Source organism: Lacerta agilis, chromosome 2, assembly GCF_009819535.1.
Source record: "Lacerta agilis isolate rLacAgi1 chromosome 2, rLacAgi1.pri, whole genome shotgun sequence".
NCBI classification, from domain to species: Eukaryota; Metazoa; Chordata; class Lepidosauria; order Squamata; family Lacertidae; genus Lacerta; species Lacerta agilis.
Genome location: NC_046313.1, coordinates 6,855,139 through 6,880,289, shown reverse-complemented (window position 1 = coordinate 6,880,289; position 25,151 = coordinate 6,855,139). Strand labels below are relative to the sequence as shown.

At 46.9% G+C, this 25,151-nt stretch overlaps 1 protein-coding gene across 1 annotated transcript; it reads right to left on the bottom strand.

Annotated features, from left to right (window-relative positions):
• Window positions 1–10,054: 10,054 nt before the first annotated feature.
• LOC117043017 (keratin, type II cuticular Hb5-like) lies at window positions 10,055–25,134 on the bottom strand. Its single transcript, XM_033142641.1, has 8 exons — window positions 25,119–25,134; window positions 24,170–24,231; window positions 15,994–16,202; window positions 15,072–15,132; window positions 14,535–14,630; window positions 12,608–12,772; window positions 11,802–11,927; window positions 10,055–10,279 (listed from the first exon to the last, which is right to left on the bottom strand). The coding sequence occupies exons 1-8, from the start codon at window positions 25,132–25,134 to the stop codon at window positions 10,055–10,057; spliced, it is 960 nt and encodes a 319-aa protein (XP_032998532.1).
• Between the last annotated feature and the right edge of the window lie 17 nt (window positions 25,135–25,151).

The following is a 25,151-nucleotide window of genomic DNA, read 5'->3' as shown; positions in this document are numbered from 1 at the left end:
GGGCATCTTATAGATGGAAAAATATGGTACCTTATTCAGAAATCTAGGGTTTGAGAGCTGGGGCAATGACTTCACTGAGAAAACGACAGAGAGGTCTGTTTCTGAAATTCATTACAAGATGATTCACACAGCACAGGGTTGCATTACTTCTGGAATTTCCCAGACATATCTGGAATACTGCTGTTTCTAGCAGTGTCCGGGGGGGAAATATAAAAATGTCAGGGAAAATTCAGACTCCCAGCATCCCTGACCCCTGGGCAAACTGCTTAGGGCTTATTATTATTATTATTATTATTATTATTATTATTACCCCACCCATCTGGCTGAGTTTCCCTAGCCACTCTGGGCGGCTCCCAATCGAGTGTTAAAAACAATAAATATTAAAAACTTCCCCAAACAGGGCTGCCTTCAGATGTCTTTTAAAAATAGGATAGCTGCTTATTTCCTTGACATCTGAAGGGAGGGCATTCCACAGGGCGGGTGCCACTACCGAGAAGACCCTGTGTCTGGTTCCCATAGAAACAGGACACTTTCCCATAGAAGGTAGTGCAAAATGTATTAATCTGTTCCAGACTTTTAAAAACAGCCCCTAAAACAGCAATTTAACATGAATTTTACTATATAACGAGACCGTGGATCCATAAAATGAAAGCAATACACAATGTACTGCAGTCACACAATCAATCAGTCGATGAACTGGCTTCCACACAGTCACAAAAACAAAACAAAAAGAGCCGCAGAAGCAAAAACGCAAAATAAATAGCAAAAACAGACAGACCTCAGCGTAACACTCAAAACGGAAGTGTGGCACTCAAAACGGAGCACGTTCGGCTTCTGAAAAAAGTTTGCAAACCAGAACACTTACTTCCGGGTTTGCAGTGTTTGGGTTCCAAGTTGTTTGAGTACCAAGGGGTTTGAGAACCAAGGTACCACTGTAATATCAAGCTTGCTACACGGTGTTAGAAGGATTTCAGGCTGGAGCACACCAGCTGGAGCACACCAACTTGTAAATTTGTTTTGCAGGCTCTAACATGCTAGGATCACTTCACCATCCTTACCTATGCCTCTTGCCTCTACCTGGGGGCCTGGGGATGTGGGGAGAATCGTGCTGATACTAATGATAATGCAATTATTACATTTAAAACTTGTGGGAAAGCTGGGAAAGGCAAATGAGATCATTTTTGTTGTCATCCTGCTTCTGCTGCCTCCACACCCTTCTTGGATAACCATAGAATGATAATAGAATCACAGAGTTGGAAGGGACCCCATCCAAACACACAGTACCCCATCCAATTTGAAACCATACTGCACCCTGCTTAGCTTTGCAAACGTGCTAGCAGTTTTACTGCCGCACCACTAGTGCTGGCGGCACATTTGGAAGCAGAAGTAGCCCCAACACCGGAGTTGACCACAGCTGTATGCCAGGATGCTGTCAGTAACTCCCAGCTGGTTGCTCAGGAAAGTATAAAGACAAGGGAAGGTTTCTTACCATCCTTTTTAATGTGATATTCACAGAGAGAGGCTATAGAAGCAAAATGGTTGCTTCAGTCTGTCTCACGGGTAGGTCTGCTCTGGCCATGCTATCTGGGGCTGATGGGAATTGTAGTCCAATTGGGCCTATTTACAGTGGTCATACAACAAGGACTGGGCAGGGGGAGGGGCAACACAACACCTCCCCCTGCCCAGTCCTTGTTGTATGCACTGGCGTATGAAGGGGGGAGGGGATTGCACCGCACCGGGACCATTTGGGGAAAAGGTGCCATCACGGCCACCCCCCAGGACACGCGCCACACACCGCACAACCCCAGATGTGCACCACGCCCCTGCGCCGCTTGCCATGCCCCCGTGGGTGCCACGCCACGCCCCTGCACCGCTTGCCACACCCCTGCAAGCGATGCGCCATGACCCCGGGACACGCACCAGCCCCGCCCCCGCCTGTTCTCTGCCCTGGGGGCTGCAGCATGTTGCTCCGCCACTGGTTGTATGACCACTGTAAATGCCCATCAGAGAACTGGCTAGGTCTCACCCAACTATGATTTAGAAGCAAACTGCTCTTGAACAAAGGTTGGAAATAATTTCAGGGACAGCAAATTGCTTTGGAGTCTCTGGACTTAGGGAGGGAGCCCAGGAGAGATAGCATGGATCATAGGTTGCAGCAGGGTCAGGAGTTGCTGAAATATATTTTTTAGGGCCAGATGTGTTTTTGGTCCTATTAGCAGGGCTCTTATGTCTAGAACCTGCTGGCTTCTTTGTTTGCCTCCAGGAGATCTCCTTTCCCACCCATATATGACAATCTCTGTTCCGAGACTGTGTGTGATATTTGGGTGAGAAAAGTTCCTAATTGCTACATGTGCCAGCATAACTCTCTACTTGGCACCATAGCTTTGCCCTTACTTGTTTCCTTTGTATTCCTGCCAAGAAAATCTGCAAGGCACCGAGTCAAAAGAAAATGAGAAAATCCCTCGGAAAACTGCTTCCCAGACCGGACGTGTTCTTCTTCCCCTCAGCCAGTTTCATTCCCATGATTTTAGCATAAGAGATCCTGATTTCATTCAACTGTGTAATTAGAAATGTTGACAAATTAACTATCGCTCAGCCAGTCGTTTTGGCTTCGGTATTTTGAGTCCGGGACTGGTAGATATTGTACACAACAAATTGTTCCACACATCGCAGTCTCCAAGCGGTGAAAAGCTCCAGGGGCTCCAGCTTTTATCCAGGGCTTCGTTTCCTTGGAATGAAAGTCATCAGAGACTGTGGTGTCTTCGGGATGTGTCATTTCATTTACACGTTAGGGGCTACCCCTCCTGCTTGCTCCACTCTAGTACAACCGCTAGAGGTCACACCTCTGAAATTTGGCCAGGCTTCAGAACACACAGGTCTTTTGTGATATTCACCTGCAGACTTCAGCCAGTGTCTGATAAAATGGTTCCAGTTACAGGTGGGTAGCCGTGTTGGTCTGCCATAGTCAAAACAAAATCGAAAATTCTTTCTAGTAGCACCTTAGAGACCAACTGAGTTTGTTCCTGGTATGAGCTTTCGTGTGCACACGAAAGCTCATACCAGGAACAAACTCAGTTGGTCTCTAAGGTGCTACTAGAAAGAATTTTCGATTTTGATAAAATGGTGGCTGCCCTAGAATCTCATTTCGACAAGGGGTTAAAAAAAAAAACCCAGATATTTCCTCTGACAGTCATGAAATATTTTTGCTCCCAGGACAAACTGCTCTGGATCGGCTCCAGAACATAAAACCAGGTACAATAATTAGAAAAGGCTACTAACATGAGTTTGGCCAAACTGCGAGAGGCAGTGAAGGATAGGCGTGCCTGTCGTGCTCTGGTCCATGGGGTCACGAAGAGTCGGACACGACTGAACGACTGAACAACAACAAATATTATATTAAGTTTCCAGTTGCATCTAATCTGACCTTTTCTCCTGTGAGGTCAGGCAGCATACATAGGAGTCATCAACACAAGAACCATGAGAGGTCAAGTGGGTCTAGTGAAACTATTATTTGATCAAGGCCTTCAGTGTATCTGAAGAAGTGTGCATGCACACGAAAGCTCAAACCAAGAACAAACTTAGTTGGTCTCTAAGGTGCTACTGGAAAGATATTTTTATTTTGTTTTGCATATTTCAAGAACTGCTAAAGAAGAGGGATTAGTAAGGGTCGGGGCAGCCCATGGGCGTAGCAAGATAAGTTGGTACCCGGGGGCAAAAAATTTTTTGTCACCCCCCCCCCCCAGGCATGGGAAGGTCAGGTGGTACCCAGTGCGGAAAATTTCTTGTCAACCCCCCCATTGATTCCCCCCCCCGCAAAAATGGTTTTATGTTATTTCATATTTTTGTACAAAGGAATAATAACAAGTAATAATAAAAAAAACCTTTTATTTATATCCCGCCCTCCCCGGCCAAAGTCGGGCTCAGGGTGGCTAACATCAGATACATAACATTGGTATGAAATCAAACAATAATTAAATTACCTCCTAAAAACATCTCAGAATCAAATGAAAGTCTAATTAGATGGCTTACCACAGGGTTAGGGTTGGGAACAGTAAGTGTTCTCTGAACTGAAATTTCAGCCTTCGTGACATAACAGCCAAGTGAACAGCTATTTTGGCGGAGGAGGGTCAAGATATTAACCGATATGAATGTAATTTCATATATAGCTATATAATCCCTAGTATAGTGAGATAAGACCTTCGGAGCAGACATTTTAAAAAAATTAAAAAAAAAAGTTCCTTGATAATTTGTCACCCCCTTCATTATGGAATCCGGGGCGGCCCACCCCCGCCCCCCTTGCTACGCCCCTGGGGCAGCCTGTAGCTTCCCAGATCTTCCTGGTCTACAACTCCCTCATCCCTGATTCTTAGTTATGTTGGCTGGGGCTGATGGGATCTCGATTTCAATCACATGTGAAGGTCCATAGGTATTACAACTCCGGATTAGATTTTCCTCTATTCTGCTTTTCTTTCTTCCTTGAATTCTTCGTTCTGTGAATTCAGATTTAACCAGGAAGAATTCTTAAAATAATTCAGGAACTGATGCATGTGTGGTTTGCTGCAGTGCTTGCTTGCTTCTCAGGTGGGATTCTGCACCTTCAATAGCTGTAGAATGGAGGCTATTTCAGCAGATGTTGCTTACATAACCATCACATTTTGTATCTGGCCGTCATATCTTCTTTGCATCCCCCCCCCCCTTCTGCAATAGCATCAAAATCCTCATTGTACCACATTCTACTCATGCAGAAATTCATACCTGCTTGCTAGTAAAACCCCAAGCCAAAAGAAGGTCATCTCATCAATAGGAGTTTTTGGCAGTGCTTTTTATCCAGGTCCACAAGCATACCTTAGGGCCCTTAGTGATTCTAAACAAATCACACTCACTTACACACACACACACACACACACACTTTATCCTTCCCTTTATAGGGTCAATAATCTGGCAATAATGAAGACGGGGGAAACATGGAATCCCTCAAACCATTTTTTATTTTTTTATTTTTATTTTTGCTCAGCACAATCCATTTATTAGAAACAGAATTCAAAAACAGGATGGAAAACACAAATGCAGGCAGAAATGTATCATACAGAAGCACTTAGGTCAGTCAGTTGGAGGTAGAACAGCTCACTTGCCTCATTATGCATACTAGAGGGCAGAGATAGAGAACCTGTAGCCCTCGAATTGTTACTGGACTCCGGTTCCCATCAGCCCCAGTGGGCAAAGACAATGGGAGCTGTAGTCCAGCAACATCTGGAAGGCCATAAGTTTATCCATCCTTGTTACAGGGAATGAAAATCGATCATTCTTCTATGTTAATGCCAGTTGGAATATTTAAGAAAAGAACATGTACGTTTTCACCCACACAGGAGTTTCTGGCCATCTTTATACTTAATCACAAGTATTATGTCCTGGGAAGACAGGCTCTTTGGTCAGGTTTGGGCTTCAAGTGATTATCTTGGTTGGTAGGAGTGCAGAGACTGAAACAACACAGCTGTAGTGACAGGTTACAGCCCTACTGACAGGTTAACGGAGGGAGACACTGCCTCCAACAGTAAGAAGAAGGTTGAAATTGCAAAGTAGCTCCCAGTATCCATAGAATAGATGATATGGACCTAAGCCAATTTACTATAGCTACCAAGAAGACACATTTGTGCTGCGACAGCCAAGTCATCAAGCAAAATTGGTAGTTCATACAGCTTGTAGAAATGTATGGTGGGAGCTATCACTTTAGTATTTCTGAATAAATATCAGGTTGACAGCAGGGCATTTGTAACATCTGCAAAGGGGTTTGTTGGTTTGTTTGGCAGATCTGCTGTTTTGAGTATTTGCTATTGGTGGGCAGTAGTTGGGGGAGGTCGTCATTATTGGTATTCTGCGGTGTCAGCTGCCTATTGACCTTCCTAGTATCTTCGTCCGCAGTAGCCAGTAGGTGCTACAAACTTGACGCTGGAGCCCCTGCCACTCCCACAACTAAAACCCCGTGGAGGGGGACATGGTTCTCCGCAAGGTGGGCCACAGAGAGGAACGCACGCCACCCCATCCCTGTAAGGATGCATGGCATCCACACACGAATCTCTGCCTAGCCCGCAGGTTGTCACTCGGGGGCCACAGGTTGTCGTGGTCTTGCCGCGGGGCCCACACACAGTTCGTGGGTCGGTGTCGCACACAACTGCACCCTGGCTCCTTCGCACAGCTGGTGTGGAAGAGGGAGAAAAGCAACATGGTGGTTAGAGGTCAACTCATAAGAACCTCGGTCCTGTATACCTGAAAGAGCGTCTCCACCCCCATCATTCAGCCCGGACACTGAGATCCAGCGCCGAGGGCCTTCTGGCGGTTCTCTCACTGCGAGAAGCAAAGCTACAGGGAACCAGGCAGAGGGCCTTCTCGGTAGTGGCGCCCGCCCTGTGGAACTCCCTCCCTTCAGATGTCAAAGAGATAGACAACTACCAGACATTTAGAGGACATCTGAAGGCAGCCCTGTTTAGGGAAGCTTTTAATGTGTGATATCTTAATGTATTTGATTTTTGTTGGAAGTCGCCCAGAGTGGCTGGGGAAATCCAGCCAGATGGGCGAGGTACAAATAATAATGATAATGATAATGATAATGATAATGATCATTATTAATTATTATTATTATTACTATTACTATTACTATTAGAATAGCCTGCTGGATCAGGCCGATGGCCCATCTAGGCAGAATCCTGTTCTTACAGTGGCCAACCATATGTCTGACCTCAAGCAGGATCTTTGCACAAGAGCCCTCTCCTTTCCTTTGGCTTCCAGCTATTGGTCTTCAGAAACATTACTGCCTCCAACTGTGGAGGCACAACCCCCCTAGCTAGTAGCCACTGGTAGCCCTATCCTCTATGAATTTGTCCAATCCTCCTTCGAAGCCCCCCAAGTTGGCGCCCATCACTCTCTTCCATTGAGTGAGTTCCGTAACTGTGTGAACTCACAAAACTGTCAGGAGCAGGTCAGCAATAAATCACGCGGCGTCATTGAAGTTAACCCTTTATTCAAGGAAACACAACAGCTGGAAAGACCATGCCCAGTGAGCAGAGCAACTCTTCCTGGTAGGTCTTACCCCAGTTAGGCAGTTGTGAGTACTGAAGTTCCCCACCTTCCTACAGTTCCTTAAGCCTCCTGCTCCCCTACGTGCTTCCCAAGCAATCTGAGACTTTGTAGCCTTGCCTGTGCTTGCTCTGCCCTCTTCATACCTCTACTGGTTCTAGGAGACCAGGGGGAGGGGACATCAGGGTCCCCACATTTTGGAGTAACATCTGATTATTTTGCTATTTAAGGGTGTGTATTTTGTATCTTCATATTTCTGAACTGCTCTAAGGTTTTCCTGTGAAGTGGGACACAGAAATGTCACAATGACAGTAAAATAAAATTAAAAAATGCACACTTCCCCTAACGAGGGGAGTCCTCCTATGTACCAACTAAACTAGGGCTTTAAAGCCCTATGCGGCTTAGGACCCTTGTACCTAAGGGACCGCCTCTCCTGGTATGTCCTGGGTAGGACCTTAAGGTCCTCAAATAATAATTTGTTGGAGGTCCCGAGCCACAAGGATGCTAGGTTGGCTTCAACTAGGGCCAGGGCCTTCTCAGTACTGGCCCCGACTTGGTGGAACAGTCTGGCACAAGAGACCAGGGCCCTGCGGGATTTGGCATCTTTCCGCAGGGCCTGCAAGACGGAGCTGTTCCACCTAGCCTTTGGGTTGGTTTCTGTTTAACCCTGATGTTTCGTTCTTTTGGTGCGATTGGTGGGCTACTTAAAAATGAGGCTGCAGTTTAGATTTAATTTTAAATTGTATTTTAATCTGTATTTTAATGAATTGTTTTATGTTTTTGTTGTGATTTTATTGGTGTTAGCCACTCTGAGCCCAGTTTGGCGGGGAAGGGCGGGGTATAAATAAAAATTTATTATTATTATTATTAAGAGCCCCCCATAAGACCACTATTCCAGAGTCTAAACTTATCTAATTGCACCACTGCCTGGCCTTCAACTCTCTGGCCTCACAGAAGTCATTTTCTCATAGCTTGGACCCCTGTCGCTTTTCCTTGCCCCCCCCCCAACCCCAATGCCCATGATGAAAACATGATCATATCTCACTTCTCTAATAACCATCATCCCCAATGTCACCCGAGAAGGGAGTTAGCAGAATACTTACAGATGTTCACAGCACATTCTCCCTCACCCAGCCTAAAAAGCAAAGAAGCAAATGGTAAATAAATGGGTTCTTTGCTAGGAAATCACCGCCACTGCTATGTATCATTTATCGACTGAAAAATCTTGGCCTGGTATCACACATGAAGGAAGTAGAACGGAACTGCCGGTTTGTTTCTCATCTCATGACCTCTCTCTGACAATGGCCACAAATGATTCGCCCAAAGCTTCTTCCTTCCATGGGGGCAGAGCTGGGAGTGTTGTAGCTCAATGGCAGAACACCTGCTTTGCTTGCAGAAGGCCCCAGGTTCGAATCCTGTCATCTCCACCTTGCCTTTCTTTTTCTTTTCTTTTTTAAAATTGAGTAGTATATAATACTGCTACTCAGGTATCGTCCTCCTGAGGCTCTCAAGAGCTGCTGCCAGTCAGAGTAGGCAAACAGTCTGATCTGGTATTAGGCAGCTGCTAGGTGCCACTGTCACTCTTCCTTGCTGGTTTCACTGGCAAGGAAGGATAATAATTGGGCAATGTATCCTCTCCCAGTGTCTAAATCCATTTCTACAAGACTGAAGTGACCCTAATGGGCCAGCCTCCACTGGACACACATTTGGCAAGGGTAGTGATAGGAAAACTTAGCCTGCTGTACTGCTGCATTGCAGATTGCTGTTAAAGGGACTAAAACAACTTTTAAAAGCAACCATTTAGACAAATCCACAAGGATTCAATAATGGTTTTGTAATTTCATCTGTTTCCTTCTCCTATGGAGACTTAACAGTGAATTCGAACAACTTCTGACCCATTGAGTCAAGCATGCCCCATACAACTATTCTTTATTGATAATATGTATTTATTTACTATACTTATATCAGTTGCCCAGTAAGTAACATATGCTCTCTGAGCACCATGCATTACGTTCTTCCAGGTGCTTCATATCCTCCTATCTTTGCAGTTGTGGGCGGGCACAAAAACCCCCCACAATGCATTTATCCAGCCTCATGTACACAAAACATAGTTAGTGTGCTACTTTTTGCTTGGTGACCAGGGGTCAGCAACCTAAGGCCTATGGGCCACAAGCGGCCCACGGGGGTCGTTTAACTGGCCCACAAGCCGCCCCCGAACCGAGCCCCTGCTTGGTTAGTCCCAGCACTAAACCAGTGCAGTGTGGCACAGGGATTCGCTTCCGCAGCACCAGAAATCGCACCTGCGCAGATGCAGACACCAGAAATCACGGGTGCGCGCTCAAGTACGCATGTGATCCAGCCCATGGTGGGGACTCCGCTGGACTGAACCGGCCCAGGCGAGGTAAACCTTGATGACCCCTGCTCTAGACTGTGCTGCAGTGCAGCTGGTGTGCTAATTCACCCAGTCCTAGCAATAACAAACCTAGACAGCATCTTAAAAAGCAGAGACATCACCTTGCCGACAAAGGTCCGTATTGTTAAAGCTATGGTTTTCCCAGTAGTGAGGTATGGAAGTGAGAGCTGGACCATAAAGAAGGCTGATCGCCGAAGAATGGATGCTTTTGAATTATGGTGCTGGAGGAGACTCTTGAGAGTCCCACAGACTGCAAGAAGATCAAACCTATCCATTCTGAAGGAAATCAGCCCTGAGTGCTCACTGGAAGGACAGATCCTGAAGCTGAGGCCCCAATACTTTGGCCACCTCATGAGATGAGAAGACAAAAGACCCTGATGTTGGGAAAGATGGAGGGCACAAGGAGAAGGGGGTGACAGAGGACAAGATGGCTGGACACTGTTCTTGAAGCTACTAACATGAGTTTGACCAAACTGCGGGAGGCAGTGGAAGACAGGAGTGCCTGGCGTGCTCTGGTCCATGGGGTCACAAAGAGTCGGACACGACTAAACGACCAAACAACAATGGTGCTCACCTGCATTCCTCTCCTTCCAGCAGCTTCCTGTAGGTGGCAATCTCGATATCCAGGGCCAGCTTGACATTCATCAGCTCCTGGTACTCTCGCAGCTGGCAGGCCATATCCTGCTTGGCCTTGTGCAAGGCATCTTCCAGCTCAGTCAACTTGCATTTGGCATCTTTCACAGCTATCTCCCCACGCTCCTCAGCTGCAGCCACCTCCTCTTCCAGTTTTGCCTTCTGTGGTGGCAAAGGCAACAGCATCACAACATCACATGAACTCAGCTATATTGGTCTCTGGACCGTAGTTTGCCTAGTTAATGTAATGCCTTATTTGCTGCAAACTCTAAAGAACTAGAAGGAGTGGTTCTGGGGGACACCAGTAATTTCTCTGCATATTCCACAACAATTCAGGAGTTCCCCTGGAGATTTTGTGAGCTGATGAAGTGATAGGTTAATTATTGCTTCATATATTCTTTCCCACACTGTGATCATTCCTTTTCAAAATGGTTAAACATAAGGGGGTGGGGGGAGAGAATACTTTGCTGGATCAGTCCACTGGTCCATCTAGTCTAATGTCCTATTCTTTGGTATGTTATGCATAAAAACTGAATAAATTTTCCACCCCTTCCTCTGCCTCTCATCAAAGAACAATGGCTTAATTCAGATCCGTGTTTCCTAACTAAAAGCTTAACACTCTTAGTTTCATTTAAAAGAATTCCCACCCCTACCCCCTTACTATTTATTCACATCAGATCTCCTACAAATTTACCTGGAATTGTTTTCAAGCAGTATTAAGGACTAAAAAATTGGAACATATTTTTTTTTTTAAAAAAAATATGAAAGTAGCATTTGTTCAGCATGCTGAACTCCATACCCAGTAGTGATCTGTTGTGATCAAAGAAGATTCCTGCTCAACTGAACTTGAAGCCACTTGTTTCCTTGGTAAGCAGCTGCAGGGGCGTTTCTAGCCCCTTGGCTGCCCGGGACGGGAAGCCAAGAGGCACCACTAGGGGCGAGGCATCGCGGCGTGTGCATGCGTCATGACGTCATGACGCACGCGCACAGTGTGACATCCCTACCCCGGGGATGCTGGGTGGTGGCTTCAGGAGTCTCTGCGGGCTGCAGAGACTCCCAAAGCTGCTGGCCGGCACCCCTTTGTGCTGTGCCTGCTCGTGCTGTGCCTGCTCGTGCTCCCTCGGCGGAGCACAAGTCGGAGCAGGGAGAGGGTCGGGCCAGTGAGGAGGGTGTCACCCCTCCTCATTGACCCCCCCCTCTCGATGCCCCAGCTCTGCAAGCCAGCCAGCAGCGGGAAAATCTGCTGAAAGGGGGGTGAAGGAAAGCAAAGCAGGCGCTTGAGAGTGCAGAGCGCAGCATAGAGGCAAGGGGCAGGCTAGCGAGGAGGGGGTGGCACGCCCCTTGCCTCCATGCCACGGCAAAAAAAAAAAGCCACTGGAAGGGGGGGCTATTTTCAGTGCTGCCGTGATGGAGCCGCAGGTGTCACCCCCCCTCCTCGCTGGCCACCCCTGCGGCTCCACCCCGGCAGTGCCAAAAATAGCCTTTAAAAATATTTTTTACAAAGCCCAGGGGAGCAACGGCCACCGCCTAAAGTGTCACCCCCAGCAGGGCGCTGCCTGGGCCGAACTGCCCCCCGCCCCCCTTGCTACGCCCCTGAGCAGCTGTGATACTTCAATTGCACTTTTCTAATCTGCAGCTAACCTCACAATTGTGACTTCCAAAAGTCAACACTGTCCCGTCTTACCTGGGCTTTGACATTTGAAACTTCTGCCTCCAGCCTGTGGACCATCCGGGTCAGCTCACTAAGTTCTTCCTTGACGCTACGCAGGTTGTCACAGTGTTTGGCCGCAGTTGTTTTCAACTCTTGATACTAAGGCGAAAGAGAAGACGTTGGGACCACTGGAAGCTGGGTGTGTGGTGGAGGAAGTCACACAATCACCCCCCTGTTACCCCTTCAGAAGCCCAGCTCTAGCCAATGTATGTGGCCTCAGTGGGAAGAGATAGACGCCAAGGAGAAGTGGATGGAAAGGCCCCGCCCTAAAGCAATCTAGAGAGGAGGCTGTGAATGAATATCAGGGCAAATACCTCCAGCAAAGGGAGATACTTCAAAACAATGGAAACTGAACAGCACCCCTATAGCATCCTTTGACATCCACCCATCCTTGAGGGAACTCCCTTCTCTAGATTGCTTCCCTTCCACAAGCCACTTCTATTTATACCACCATTCATTTTCCTTGTCTTATCTCGTGCTTCCCACCCACAGGAGAATCTGCTCTCCCTGCAGTGCCTCATTCTGCCAGGTCTCAGTGCCCAGTGATTCCTCCCAGCCACCAGTTGCTCTCCCTCCCCCTCCTTCTCCAGTGCATTGACACTGTACACATCTTTGCATGTGGGAAACACAGTTCTGTCTTAAATCCAGCAAAATGCAAAGGTCACAACTCTCCACTGCTGAAGGCAGAAGTGTGGAGGCTGTATGTCCACTTTATGGAATGAGAGAGGTTCCCCATTCCTGCCTTAAGGCATGCTAGATATTTCCACCACAGGGTTCACCTGGCAATGGCACCAAGCTTCAGCCTCAGCCCGGCTCCGAGAGGCAATATCTTCATACCGACGCCAGAATTCCTCAATGACACAGTCCATGTTCAGGCCCCGGCTGTTGTCCATCTGCACTGTGACACAGGTGTCCGAAATGCAAGACTGCAGCTCTCGGATTTCCTGCCAGAGGGACAATACACGGCCTGTCATACTATAGAGTTTTACTTTCATGAAATTGCTTCGAGATTTGGCCTGCACTTTTCACAGGAGATAGAAGAAGTCCTTTGAATATACCTGATTCCACACCCCACCCCATGTTCTCTAGCCAATATGGGAGGCTGCCTTTGATGGCCTGTTTGGGGCAGAGGTAACCAGCACCTTCCAGATGTTGTTGGACAGCCCTAGCCAGCAAGGCCAGCAGTCAGGGATGATGGGTGGTCAATAACAATTGGCCAGAACCAGGCCGGTTTTGAATCTTCAGCTGCCCTGATAAGAGTTGGTGGGAGTCTGTTGTGCTAAAGGTCAACCACCCATACTACTTTCCTATTATTCTGTGAGCATGATTTAAGGTGTGGGGGATTTGCACTAAAATGGCCATGTCATTTTAGTGCAAATTTATTTTGAATTATGGTGCTGGAGGAGACTCTTGAGAGTCCCATGGACTGCAAGAAGATCAAACCTATCCATTCTCAAAGAAATCAGCCCTGAATGCTCACTAGAAGGACAGATCCTGAAGTTGAGGCTCCAGTACTTTGGCCACCTCATGAGAAGAGAAGACTCCCTAGAAAAGATCCTGATGTTGGGAAAGATGGAGGGCACAAGGAGAAGGGGACGACAGAGGATGAGATGGTTGGACAGTGTTCTCGAAGCTACTAACATGAGTTTGGCCAAACTGCGGGAGGCAGTGAAGGATAGGCGTGCCTGGCGTGCTCTGGTCCATGGGGTCACGAAGAGTCGGACACGACTGAACGACTGAACAACAACGGCCATGTCATAAGCCCAACCCAGTCTAGAATGCCCCTTCCCACTTCTGCTTCTCTTTACCTCATAGTCTCCTCTAATCAATCACATTTTATTCCACCCAAGATGATGTACATGAAGTTGTCCCATGAACCTCTACAGAAGACCCTGGCCTAAGTCATCCACACCCACCATGCTGTTATCATCCACTGCTGCATCTGAATAGTTGGGGCCTCCACACAGCTGAAGAAATGTTTGATTTGCCTTCAGCATTGTGAGCTGGTTGAATACCATGGGCAGCGGTGGCAGTTGATGGTCTTGGCATCAAAAAAGAATCCAAATGTTCTCTCAGCTGTGTCGAGGCTCACACCAAAGCTTCTGCTTTCTGCCCGAGAGGTCAAGAATATCTCTGTCTGATCTAGTTCTAACATGGTTTTCTTTCTCAGCTCTTCCCCCAATTCAAAAACCTTTTCTTTGTGTTTGCCTTTTGGGCTGTCACAAGGGATAGGAGCTGTGGTCCAAAACCCCCACGGGTTTTCCACAATATACACTAGTTTATTTCCCTTAGAAAAGCTAGTATAGGTTGCAAGTGTAAAAATTTGAATATGAATGTAAGAATGGCAAATGTAAAATAATTAAAAGAATAGTTGATATGGAATTGATTAAATTAGCAAAAGGATAATAGCCAATGTGGAATAAACTGCTAAAGATGCTTTATAACGAAATTCAGAAGGAAGTGTTAGAGGGAAGTCACCTCAAGATGTTATAGAAACTAGATGAAGTTAAGAAGTAATTATGTGGCATTTCTTTTTGTTTCTTTTTTGTTTCTGTTGTTGTTTCTTTTCTTAGTTATTTGTATTGCTGTATTGTCGTATTGTTTACATTGTTGTATTTGTATCATTATTTCTTTCAAAATGAATAAAAATCATTAAAAAAAAACCACGAGTTTTCCATCTCTGTATGGGATGGGAGAGTGCCTTACCTCTTCAAAGGTAGCTCTGAAAAAGGAGATGTCTTTCATCAAGGCGTCCACTTTTGTCTCCTTTTCTGACTTGTCCATGAAAACACAATCCACCTCCTACAGGAACATGAGAATGAAATGGGGAAATATTGAGAAGAAGAAGAAGAAGAAGAAGAAGAAGAAGAAGAAGAAGAAGAAGAAGAAGAAGAGGAGGAGGAGGAGGAGGAGGAGGAGTTTGGATTTGATATCCCTCTTTTCACTACCCGAAGGAGTCTCAAAGCGGCTAACATTCTCCTTTCCCTTCCTCCCCCACAACAAACACTCTGTGAGGTGAGTGGGGCTGAGAGACTTCAGAGAAGTGTGACTAGCCCAAGGTCACCCAGCAGCTGCATGTGGAGGAGTGGAGACGCGAACCCGGTTCCCCAGATTACGAGTCTACCGCTCTTAACCACTACACCATAAGAAGCCATTACCATCCAAGGTGCTAGGACAAGAAGAGTGCTAAAACCCACTCAGGTCTAGAAACAAATGCCATATTTTGGAAGAGTTGCCACTTGCCTTTTTAATGGTCACATACTCATTTTCAGCACATGTGCGGCGGTGACACTCCTCTTCGAACCTGATGAGGTAAGTGAAACAGTTTGGCCTCACATCTGAATGTTTATTTTATTTATTATAAAACCATTTGTAGACTGCTTGATATTTTAAAAACCTCTAAACCATTTACGGTATAAAATAAAACAAGCAATGTCATTAAAACAAAAATAAAACCGAAAATCAATAAAATAGCAGCATAAAAACAAGTAGATGCATGCGAAAAGAAATGTAACAAAAATTCCGGGGACTTGGGCATCTGAAACAGGAGCTTAAAAGTAAAGGGGAAACCCAGACAAAGAGTGAAGTATTTACAGGACTTTATTTCAGGTGGTGCTTATCAGATGCTTTTTGCATATCTCATCCACAATTGTTCTACTCATGTTCATTTTGGGATGACCTTGGAAGACTGACTTTGCTTAATGCTGAGTGAACTCTAGGCTTGACAAATCACAAAAGAGAGAGCTGGCCTATAGGGTTAGTCAATGCAATGCCCTGCAGATGCTGATGGGCAACAGATCCCATCATCCCTGACTGGGACAGGTGGGAGTTGGATTCCAACAACATCTGGAGAGCCACAGGTTCCCTGTCTCTGCCCCAGAGCATTGGCACATGAGGCAGAGTTGTGGCTTCTCTTGCCCGTTCTGCCTTCCATCCCCTCCATGTCATCCACAATGAACAGGACTCCAGATGTGTCACACAGCTGGCAAGGAAGATTTCGCACAAGGCCAGAAGAGGCATGACCAGAGGTTGCCACCATTTACTGATCTGCTGGTGGGCCACCAAACATAGCTTATGACTGCATTTGGACTGTGCAGGTCTGTTTTGGGCTCTGCATTTCAGCATGTCCTTCCGCTAGCAGGCTAGGATGATGGATCTCACTCACTTTTTCCTGTTGCACTCCAGGGTTTCGCTCCAGTTTTTCATTTCCGCCTGCAGCTGTGCCCTCTCACATTCCAAGCACTCCAGCTCTTTCTTCAGGTTGGCAATGTACTCATTAAACATGGGCTCCATGTTACTTTTGCAGCACTTCCTCTCTTGCAAGAATTCCCATTTCGTCTTCAGCATCAGATTCTGCTGCTCTAAGAATCGGACCTGTCAATCAAAGGAAACAGTAATTCCTCCCACCAGGACAGGAGTGTTTTAATTTTAGGGCTGAATAAGAAACTGATTCCAATATGAAAGGCAAAGAGAAGGCCCAGGGGCCATTCCAGGGGTCCAGGTGCATGCCTGAGTCCCGTTAAGCTCAGTGGGTTTTGCAGAACTGTAAAATTGCACACATTCACCTCGCCATTGAAAGCAGAAGAAAAGCCCTGCTAGTGCAGAATGCAGTGGTGGAGGAAGCTGCTTGGCCGCCCGGGGCGGCAAACCCGGTGGCACCTGGCGGTGTGGCTTGCTCGGGGCCTGCTGGCGGCGTGGGCCAGCAGTGGCTGGGTCCCAGATGGGCCATGGGGCTGGATGGCCTCACTCTGTGGCTTGCTCGCAGGCCACCAAGCACGGTTGCGAGCGGGCTGTGGGACGAGGCTGCCTCGTTCTGCAACTCGCTCAGGGTTTTACCCAAGTGTCGCCCCGCAGGGTGGAACCCGGGGTGCCCCGCCCCCATCGCCCCCACCTTCCTACGCCACTGGCAGAATGACACCCATTTGCATAATATGTGCATGTGCTGAGTTATAGGTACAGATGCAAACTGAGAGACAATGACTATCATTTTAGTAGCAATACAACGGGTCTTCCCATAGAGGAGAAGATTGTGCCCAGCCGACTCGTGGCTCTACTCAATCTGCTATCCCAGTGCTAATTGTTGAAGAGCAACCTGGGTCAGATCAAATGCCCTGTCTAATCTACCAGGCTTAATTTAGCTACCATTATCCTCTGTATCAGGAATGGGGAGCCTGTAGCCCTCCAGATGTTGTTGTACTCCAGCTCCTATCAGCTCCAGCCAGCCTGCTCAATAGTCAGGGATGATGGGAGCTGTAGTCCAGCATCTGGAGGACATCAGGCTCTCCAGCCCTACTGTATGCAGAAGAATGACCGAAGTGCCATGTTGGGTGATCAGAACAAAGGCCTATTTGTTCCAACATTTTGCTTCCCGGTGACCAACCGGATACCTCTGGGAAACCTACATGAGTGCAACAGTGCTCTATTTTCTCTCCTCCTTTTGAAAAGACATATTGATCAATTTCCAACAACGCATTTTGTGGCACTGTCTTCACAATACACAGAGGAAGTTGATGAGATGCCACCTGCCTCCTCTACCCTGCCGCATGTAGCAGGCCAGCTTAGATTCAGATCATCTATGATGTGATGTTTGGCTGCTTCTGAAATATATCCAAAGAGTGATGCTTGATCTTCCAATCTCAGGTGTAAGCATTCTGCATACATTCCCTGCCAAACTCTTTGGAACATACCAGCCTTATGCAGAGTCAGACCATTTGTCGGGAGTGCGTGCAGGAGCCAGGCCCTGTGACTGGTAGGGCCTCGCAGGACTGGGGCCTTCCTGAGTTTGGCCTGGAAGGGCAAGGCATGGTCGCACAGGTGAGGCTTGACAGATGACTCGTAGCACCTGGTGGCAAGGCCCGGGAGGGGTATATAAGACCAGCATTTCCCTCTGAATCTTTGCCACAGCAACACGCTACCCACCTAGCTGTGCTTCAGCTTCCTGACTCCTGGTATCCTGACTTTTGGCTTCCTGACTCCTGGTTTCCTTACCCTTGGACTCTTGGCTTCCTGACTCCTGGTTTCCTAATTTGTGGACTCTTGGCTTCCTGACCCCTGGACTGCTGACCCTGGACTGCTGGTTCCTGCTTCCTGACCTCTACCCTGGTCCCGACATACCAAGCTGGGACTCCAACTGCCTGTAACCCAGACTGTGACACCATTGGTACAGCTAGGTCAGTACTGCAGTGTCTCTCTCTGAGGCAATGGACATTGCTGTCCTATGTGGGGATGCCAGGGATTGAAGCTAGGATGGACCTTCTGCACGCAAAGCAGATGCTCTACCACTGAGCTATAGCCCTTCCATGACTCACCTTGTCAATGAAGCAGGCAAACTTGCTGTTGAGGAACTGGAGCTCATTCTTCTCTTGACATTTTGCTGCTTGGGCTGTGGCATCGATCCCCAGGTTGAGAGGTTGAAGCAGCGTCTCGTTGCAAGTGACGGGGGTGATGCCAGGTGAATAGGGTGGGCAGACACCAGAGCGCCTGAAACCATAGCCGTATCCAGTGCCGCAGTAGCCGTATCCAGTGCCGGCACCATGACAGCTATATCCACACCGCGGAGGCAGGCAACTCCTGGGGCCACATGAACCGGCGCCACCCAGGCTCCTGCTACTAAAGTGACCTTCTCCTCCGTAGCTGATCTCGGTGACCTTAGCAGAGTGGGAAGTGCTCATCCGGGAATCGTGACCCGCAGGATGCAGGACAGCTGAGCAGGAGCTGAAATTCCTGGGGCCACATGCAGAGTTGGAGTGGCAAGACATGGTTTCGTAGGAGAGCAGAAGCTGGAAGAGTAAAGGGCGAAGCGAAACGGCAGAGCAGAAGAGGCCGAGGTAGTGTGGTTAACTGCGGGGAAACGCTCCCTTTATATCCATTTGGGACAGCTGGGTTTGGCCAGCATTGAAATGGAAGAGAAAGCAACTTCTCTGACATTTATTAGCTTGGGTCATTTAGGGAACCAACTCCCCATGTGCTCATCCGCACTGTTTGATGGCTGATCACCTGGTAGATGAAAAAGAGTTTCAGGGATTTCACAAAGGCCTTTTTTTTTTACAGCACCTACAATGCTGTATTAAAGGGCTGATTCCACCTTCCCCTTTTTATACATGGAGGAAACTAGACTTGTAATTATGACACGGATATCAAGAAGTTGGGGTTTGAAGTTGACACCCCTTCCTGGTTTTGTCAGCGGTTGGCTGTGTGACTTCTGCATCTCAGTTTATAGACCTCTTAGCAAAGATAATGAGGGGGTTCGACTAGATGACCCTTGGGTCCCTTCCAACTCTAAGATTCTATGATCTCCACACACACACACACACCCAAAAATGTTGGGTGGCTTAATTATCAGATGTGCTGCCTGGAGATGAAAGGTTGCTTTGATGTAGCAAAGTCATTGCTGCGCAACATAATGGGAGCTTTTGCAAAATCTCTCGAAGCTGCTGAAGAAGCAGAGTCTTTGTGAAGTGGAAACAGAATTAGGAATCCAATGACAGGCACGGGTTTCACACAGACTCCCCGAAAACTGTGGCCCTCAACACATCATGCTGCAGACTTAAGGAGTCACTCTCACTGGAGACCCCTCTCCACCCCCAATGAGTAGCTGGCAGATGTTGCCTGCACTGTATTAGTATCGTCTCTTACTGTATGCAGCATTTAACTTCCGCCTGCCTTCTCATTCCTCTTCAGCCTGGAGTCTAAATATGGGCCACCCTATGCTCTGCTTCAGGGATGTGGGTGGCGCTGTGGTCTAAACCACAGAGCCTAGGGCTTGCCGATCAGAAGGTCAGCGGTTCGAATCCCCGCGACAGGGTGAGCTCCCGTTGTTTGGTCCCTGCTCCTGCCAACCTAGCAGTTTGAAAGCACGTCAAGTGCAAGTAGATAAATAGGTACCACTTTGGCGGGAAGGTAAATGGCATTTCCGTGCGCTGCTCTGGTTCTCCAGAAGTGGTTTAGTCATGCTGGCCACATGACCTGGAAGCTGTCTGTGGACAAATGCCGGCTGCCTCAGCCAGTAAAGTGAGATGAGCACCGCAACCCCAGAGTCGTCCGTGACTGGACCTAACGGTCCGGGGTACCTTTACCTTTATGCTCTGCTTCACTGAAGCCAAATTCTCCTACCCCTTCAGGATTATTTAAGATGTGAGGGGAACTTGCCTTTCAGAAAGGGGTACAGGACTCCAGCATGTGGGTTCCAAGCCCAGTTCTTGGAGTTACTCCTTACCAGGCTTAAGGGTGATGGAGGGCAGAACTGTCTGAGTACATGTGATCTCTCTGTGTCCCAACAGATCTCTCCCTCCCTCCCTCCCTCCCTCCCTCTCTCTCTCTCTCTCTCTCTCTCCCCCCCTCCCCCCTCTCTGTATGTTTATGTGTAGTAGACTGGTAGCTGCCCCCCTGCCATTCTTCCTAAGCCCTCTGGCCATACTCTGCTGCTGGAAGTGTATGACATGCAGCCTGCCCTCTGTCCCCCCAAGCTAGACTGCTGCCCTCAGGTGCTGAAGGGCCCTGCCCTGCCGTCAGTGTTGAAGTATGATCTGACGATTGGTCGGTCAGTCTGCTTGTGTGTGTGTGTGTAGAATAGGGTGAGTGCCTTTTCATCCTCCACTCCAAGCAGCAAAACATCTTGGGTTGTGTTTGTGTATGTGCACTCAAGACCCAGTCTTCACAGCATAGTAGAACACCTGCTTTGCATGCAGAAGGTCGCAGGTTCTATCCCTGGCATCTCCAGTTAAAAGAATAAGGTTTCAGCTTATGGAAAAGACCTTTTAGCCCCAGGTCCTGGAGAGCCATGACAATACAGGTTGAGATGGACTCACAGCACGACGTCGTGGAAGGTAGCTTCCTATGTGCCTAATCCAATCTCTGCATTAGAGCCTTTAAATTGCAAGAGGGAATAGCCCATCACCGTTCAAAGGATGCCAAGTCAGATTGACCTTGAAAGATGCACACATCCCGAAGCCAGTTCCATCACTTCATCTGGAAGATGCTTTCAGGTCTCTCCTTATTGGTATATCTAGATCAGGCATAGGCAAACTCCTAAAGTTTGGGACTACAATTCCCATCATTCCTAGCTAACAGGATAAGTGGTCAGGGATGATGGGAATTGTAGTCCCAAACATCTGGAGGGCTGGAGTTTGCCTATGCCTGATCTAGATTGTTCACTTGCATCTGTTTTTATCTGAGCAATCTGTAATGACGTCCGTCTTTTAATCTCTAGATTAGTTGTGGAGAGAAGCCCCCTTCACACGTTTCTGTGGTCAGGAAACCCCCCCCCCATTTGCACAGCCCTCCTGATAGTGTTAAGCCCCTCTGCATGAGTAATTGTACATGCATACAGCACAGAGGCCAGGTTCTGAGGCTTAGCCAGCTACGTGGCATCAGGGGTGGGGTTACTGCAAAAGTCCCATTCTTTGCATAGCTGTCAGGTTTCAGATTTGAAAATAAGGGATCAGCAGCCTCACCTATCCCGGGGACAGTCACATGGCAGTGGTGGGCGGAGCCAGAAGCAAAAGTGGGCGGCACTGATGTGAACGCGCGCAGTAGGCTTACTGTATTTTGGAAATGCTGCCCATGGGCTATGATGCCTCGGCTGCTCAGCAAGCTCCGGATAAAAAGTTACAAAGCGCGGGCCGCTCCATCGTATTGTAACGTTTCAAAGCACCAGCCGCCCATTTTCAAAGGCAGCCAGGCTCCCCCCCCCCAGCTAACCCTATTGTCTAGCTGAAGGGCTCGGCGGCAGCTGATAGGGGCTGATGCAGGGGGCCAAATATGCCCCCCTGTAAGCGTGGGAAATAGCTCCCGCTTGCTTTGAGGCTGCAAGGAGGCGAGGTCTTCCCAGTCCCTGGCCAGCAGGGGGAGGGAGAGGAGCTGCTTCCTTTGAAAAAAACGGGAAATTAAAGGGATATAAAAAATAAGGGATAGCAGCGGGAAACTGCTTGAAATAAGGGAGATTCCCGGGGAAAACGGGATACTTGACAGCACTGCATTCTTTGCTCTATGCATGGACTGCATCTATAGCTAACATTGGTCAAGGGGCTAGAGTTGCCTGCGAATTTCATGTAATGGGCAATTTGAGAAAGTAAGACATCCACAGGAAATTTCCAAAAAAAAAAGCTTTAAAATATTTCAACAATATTGCCATTGAATTTCAGGAAAAGCAAAACTCAAGCACATGAAAGCTTTGCAGGGATTTCAAGGCAAAGGAAAAAAAAAGAGATTATTAGGGACTGATGGATCTGTCAATTTCTCTTTATGTCTGTTTCTCCCTTTTCCAATCTTAAATTCTCTCTGCTTTTTTCTTTTTCCACAGTAATCTTTGGATTTAATTGTTTTAATCCTTGTGAAAAACCGGCATCACTTTAGAGCACATTTCTCCCAATCCACATATTTTTTGCAAGCAATTTCCCTAATGCAATGCATTTTTGTATGCTATTTTCACTAATTACATAAATGTTTGCGTGCACTTTTCATTAACAAATATGCACATCGTTTCGTTGGAGAACTGCATTGTAAAACTCGGAGAAGTGTGCATTTCGATGGGTAGCTGTGTTTCGGTTCGTGTATTGGTTCGAGAAGCATGAATTGGGTAGTTTTTCATCAAAATGCAAACAAAATCAAGTCTGTCTCCCATCCCTAAACGTCAGCAAAATCTGCCTATACTTCTCATGTAGTCATAAGCATGATTGTAGCACCTCTCTCCTAACTATTAATGCATGTGATCTTGAGCAAACCCTCTTAGTTTCCATTGCTTTTTCTCCATCTTGGAGGACAGTATTGTGAAGCTGCGCCTCTCTGAATGCTTCATACATCACAGAAATTTAGTACTGCTGGGCTGGCAAGCAAGTTGCTAATGATGGCTAGAGGTGTTGATGTTGCAAGTGATACTGCCCTACTTAATGTTTTGCAATGATACTTGCACAACTTCAAGGCATTAACTTCTCCCATTGAAGTGCAATTGTGATATGACACATTCACCATAAAAATCTATAAAAGCCTGTTAGTTAGGGATGGTGGGAGTTGTAGTCCCAAAACATCTGGAGGGCTGAGTTTGCCCATGCCTGCATTAAGGTGATGTTTTTTGCAAGTAATCATTCAATCAAATAACAGACGTGCATATGGGAACCAGCTGCCTGTAGATTATCAAACAATTGGGTGCTCATCAATGGCTCCTCTTCATCCTGGAGAGAAGTGACTAGTGGTGTGCCACAGGGTTCTGTCTTGGGCCCAGTCTTATTCAGCATCTTCATCAATGACTTGGATGGTGGGCTTGAGGGCATCCTGATCAAGTTTGCAGATGACACCAAATTGGGAGGGGTGGCTAATACCCCCAGAGGACAGGATCACACTTCAAAATGACCTTAACAGATTAGACAACTGGGCCAAAGCAAACAAGATGAATTTTAACAAGGAGAAATGTAAAGTACTACACTTGGGCAAAAAAAATGAAAGGCACAAATACAGGATGGGTGACACCTGGCTTGAGAGCAGTACATGTGAAAAGGATCTAGGAGTCTTGGTAGACCACAAACTTGACATGAGTAAACAGTGTGATGCAGCAGCTAAAAAAGCCAATGCAATTCTGGGCTGCATCAATAGGAGTATAGCATCTAGATCAAGGGAAGTAATAGTACCACTATATTCTGCTCTGGTCAGACCTCACCTGGAATACTGTGTCCAGTTTTGGGCACCACAGTTCAAGAAGGATACTGACAAGCTGGAACGTGTCCAGAAGAGGGCAACCAAAATGGTCCAAGGCCTGGAAACAATGCCTTATGAGGAACGGCTTAGGGAGCTGGGTATGTTTAGCCAGGAGAAGAGAAGGTTAAGGGGTGATATGATAGCCATGTTCAAATATATAAAAGGATGTCTTGTAGAGGAGGGGAAAAGGTTGTTTTCTGCTGCTCCAGAGAAGCGGACACGGGGCAATGGATTCAAACTACAAGAAAGAAGATTCCACCTAAACATTAGGAAGAACTTCCTGACAGTAAGAGCTGTTCGGCAGTGGAATTTGCTACCAAGGAGTGTGGTGGAGTCTCCTTCTTTGGAGGTCTTTAAGCAGAGGCTTGGCAGCCATCTGTCAGGAATGCTTTGATGGTGTTTCCTGCTTGGCAGGGGGTTGGACTGGATGGCCCTTGTGGTCTCTTCCAACTCTATAATTCTATAAATCTTAAAACTGAAAAAATGCTATTCATACTGTAGCTCAACCATAGCATTCATTCTCTACTGCATGGTTAAAGCTAGTCTGGAGACTGGAGACTGGAGTCATTGCTTAACTGAATTGATTTATTTAAAATAGAAGTTCACATGCACACACAAAAGCAGAGGTTCACATTTTTTAAAAAGCAACCCACCAGAGGGTAAAAGGCATGCCCCAACCTGAAACAGCTTCCACTTTCTTGTTGGCTATTCTCTGCTACCAGTCATGCTGTGCTAAAGCTCTGTCACCGTGATATAATTTTGGCAGATACACAAGCAGCTGAAAAGCAACCCAACTCCCTTTCTCATTCCCCAAAGACTGGTGTATTCATCCTCATTTAGGCTGTCTGAATACCTTCACCTCGATCATTCACAGAAAGCACTCTGTCTCCTTTTGCAAACCGGTTTTGGTTATACGTACATTCTTGGCTTGCATGAACACACAGCTTTGTGCAAACCAGTGCCTAGATCAGGCATTTTAAAAGGGCTGGCAATGCAATTCTGTGTGTGTCTACTCAGAATCAAGTCCCACTGAATTCATTGAGGCTTAATCCCAGTCTCTGCCAAGGTAAGTGTGTACAGGACTGCAGCCCAAGAGAAATTCTTAGAAGATAGATGTCTCTGGCTATTAACTATGGCATCAAACTGCAGGTGCAGTATGTATTTAACTACTGCTGGACAAGCAATAAGGAAGGGCCATAATATGTTTTGTAAAATCAACAAGACATTGCTGGAATCAAAATATCAGTCCATATCCACACCTCCCTTCCAGGGAAAATACAGCAAGTTTTTTTTTTGTTTTTTTTTAAAGCTAACCTATGACCCATTTGAGATACATATATATGATCATTTACAGTATTAAGTCCCTGTCTGGAAGCACCCAAAGTTCGTCTTAAACAAGCAATTTCCCAGGACAAAACCGAAGGAGAGAAGCAAGAAAGGGCGCAAAAGTCTGGGTATTTGCAGGTAAGAAAAAGACAATATTTTCAGCAGGAAGCTACAGTGTATACTTATTTTTTTATCATCAGAATACACAGCATTACCAAATGAAATAAACCTTCCCTTTCACTACAGGTGTTGGAACTTGCTTTTGTAATCAGTTACCCTGAAATGACAACATCTTCTTAAAATCAGTGT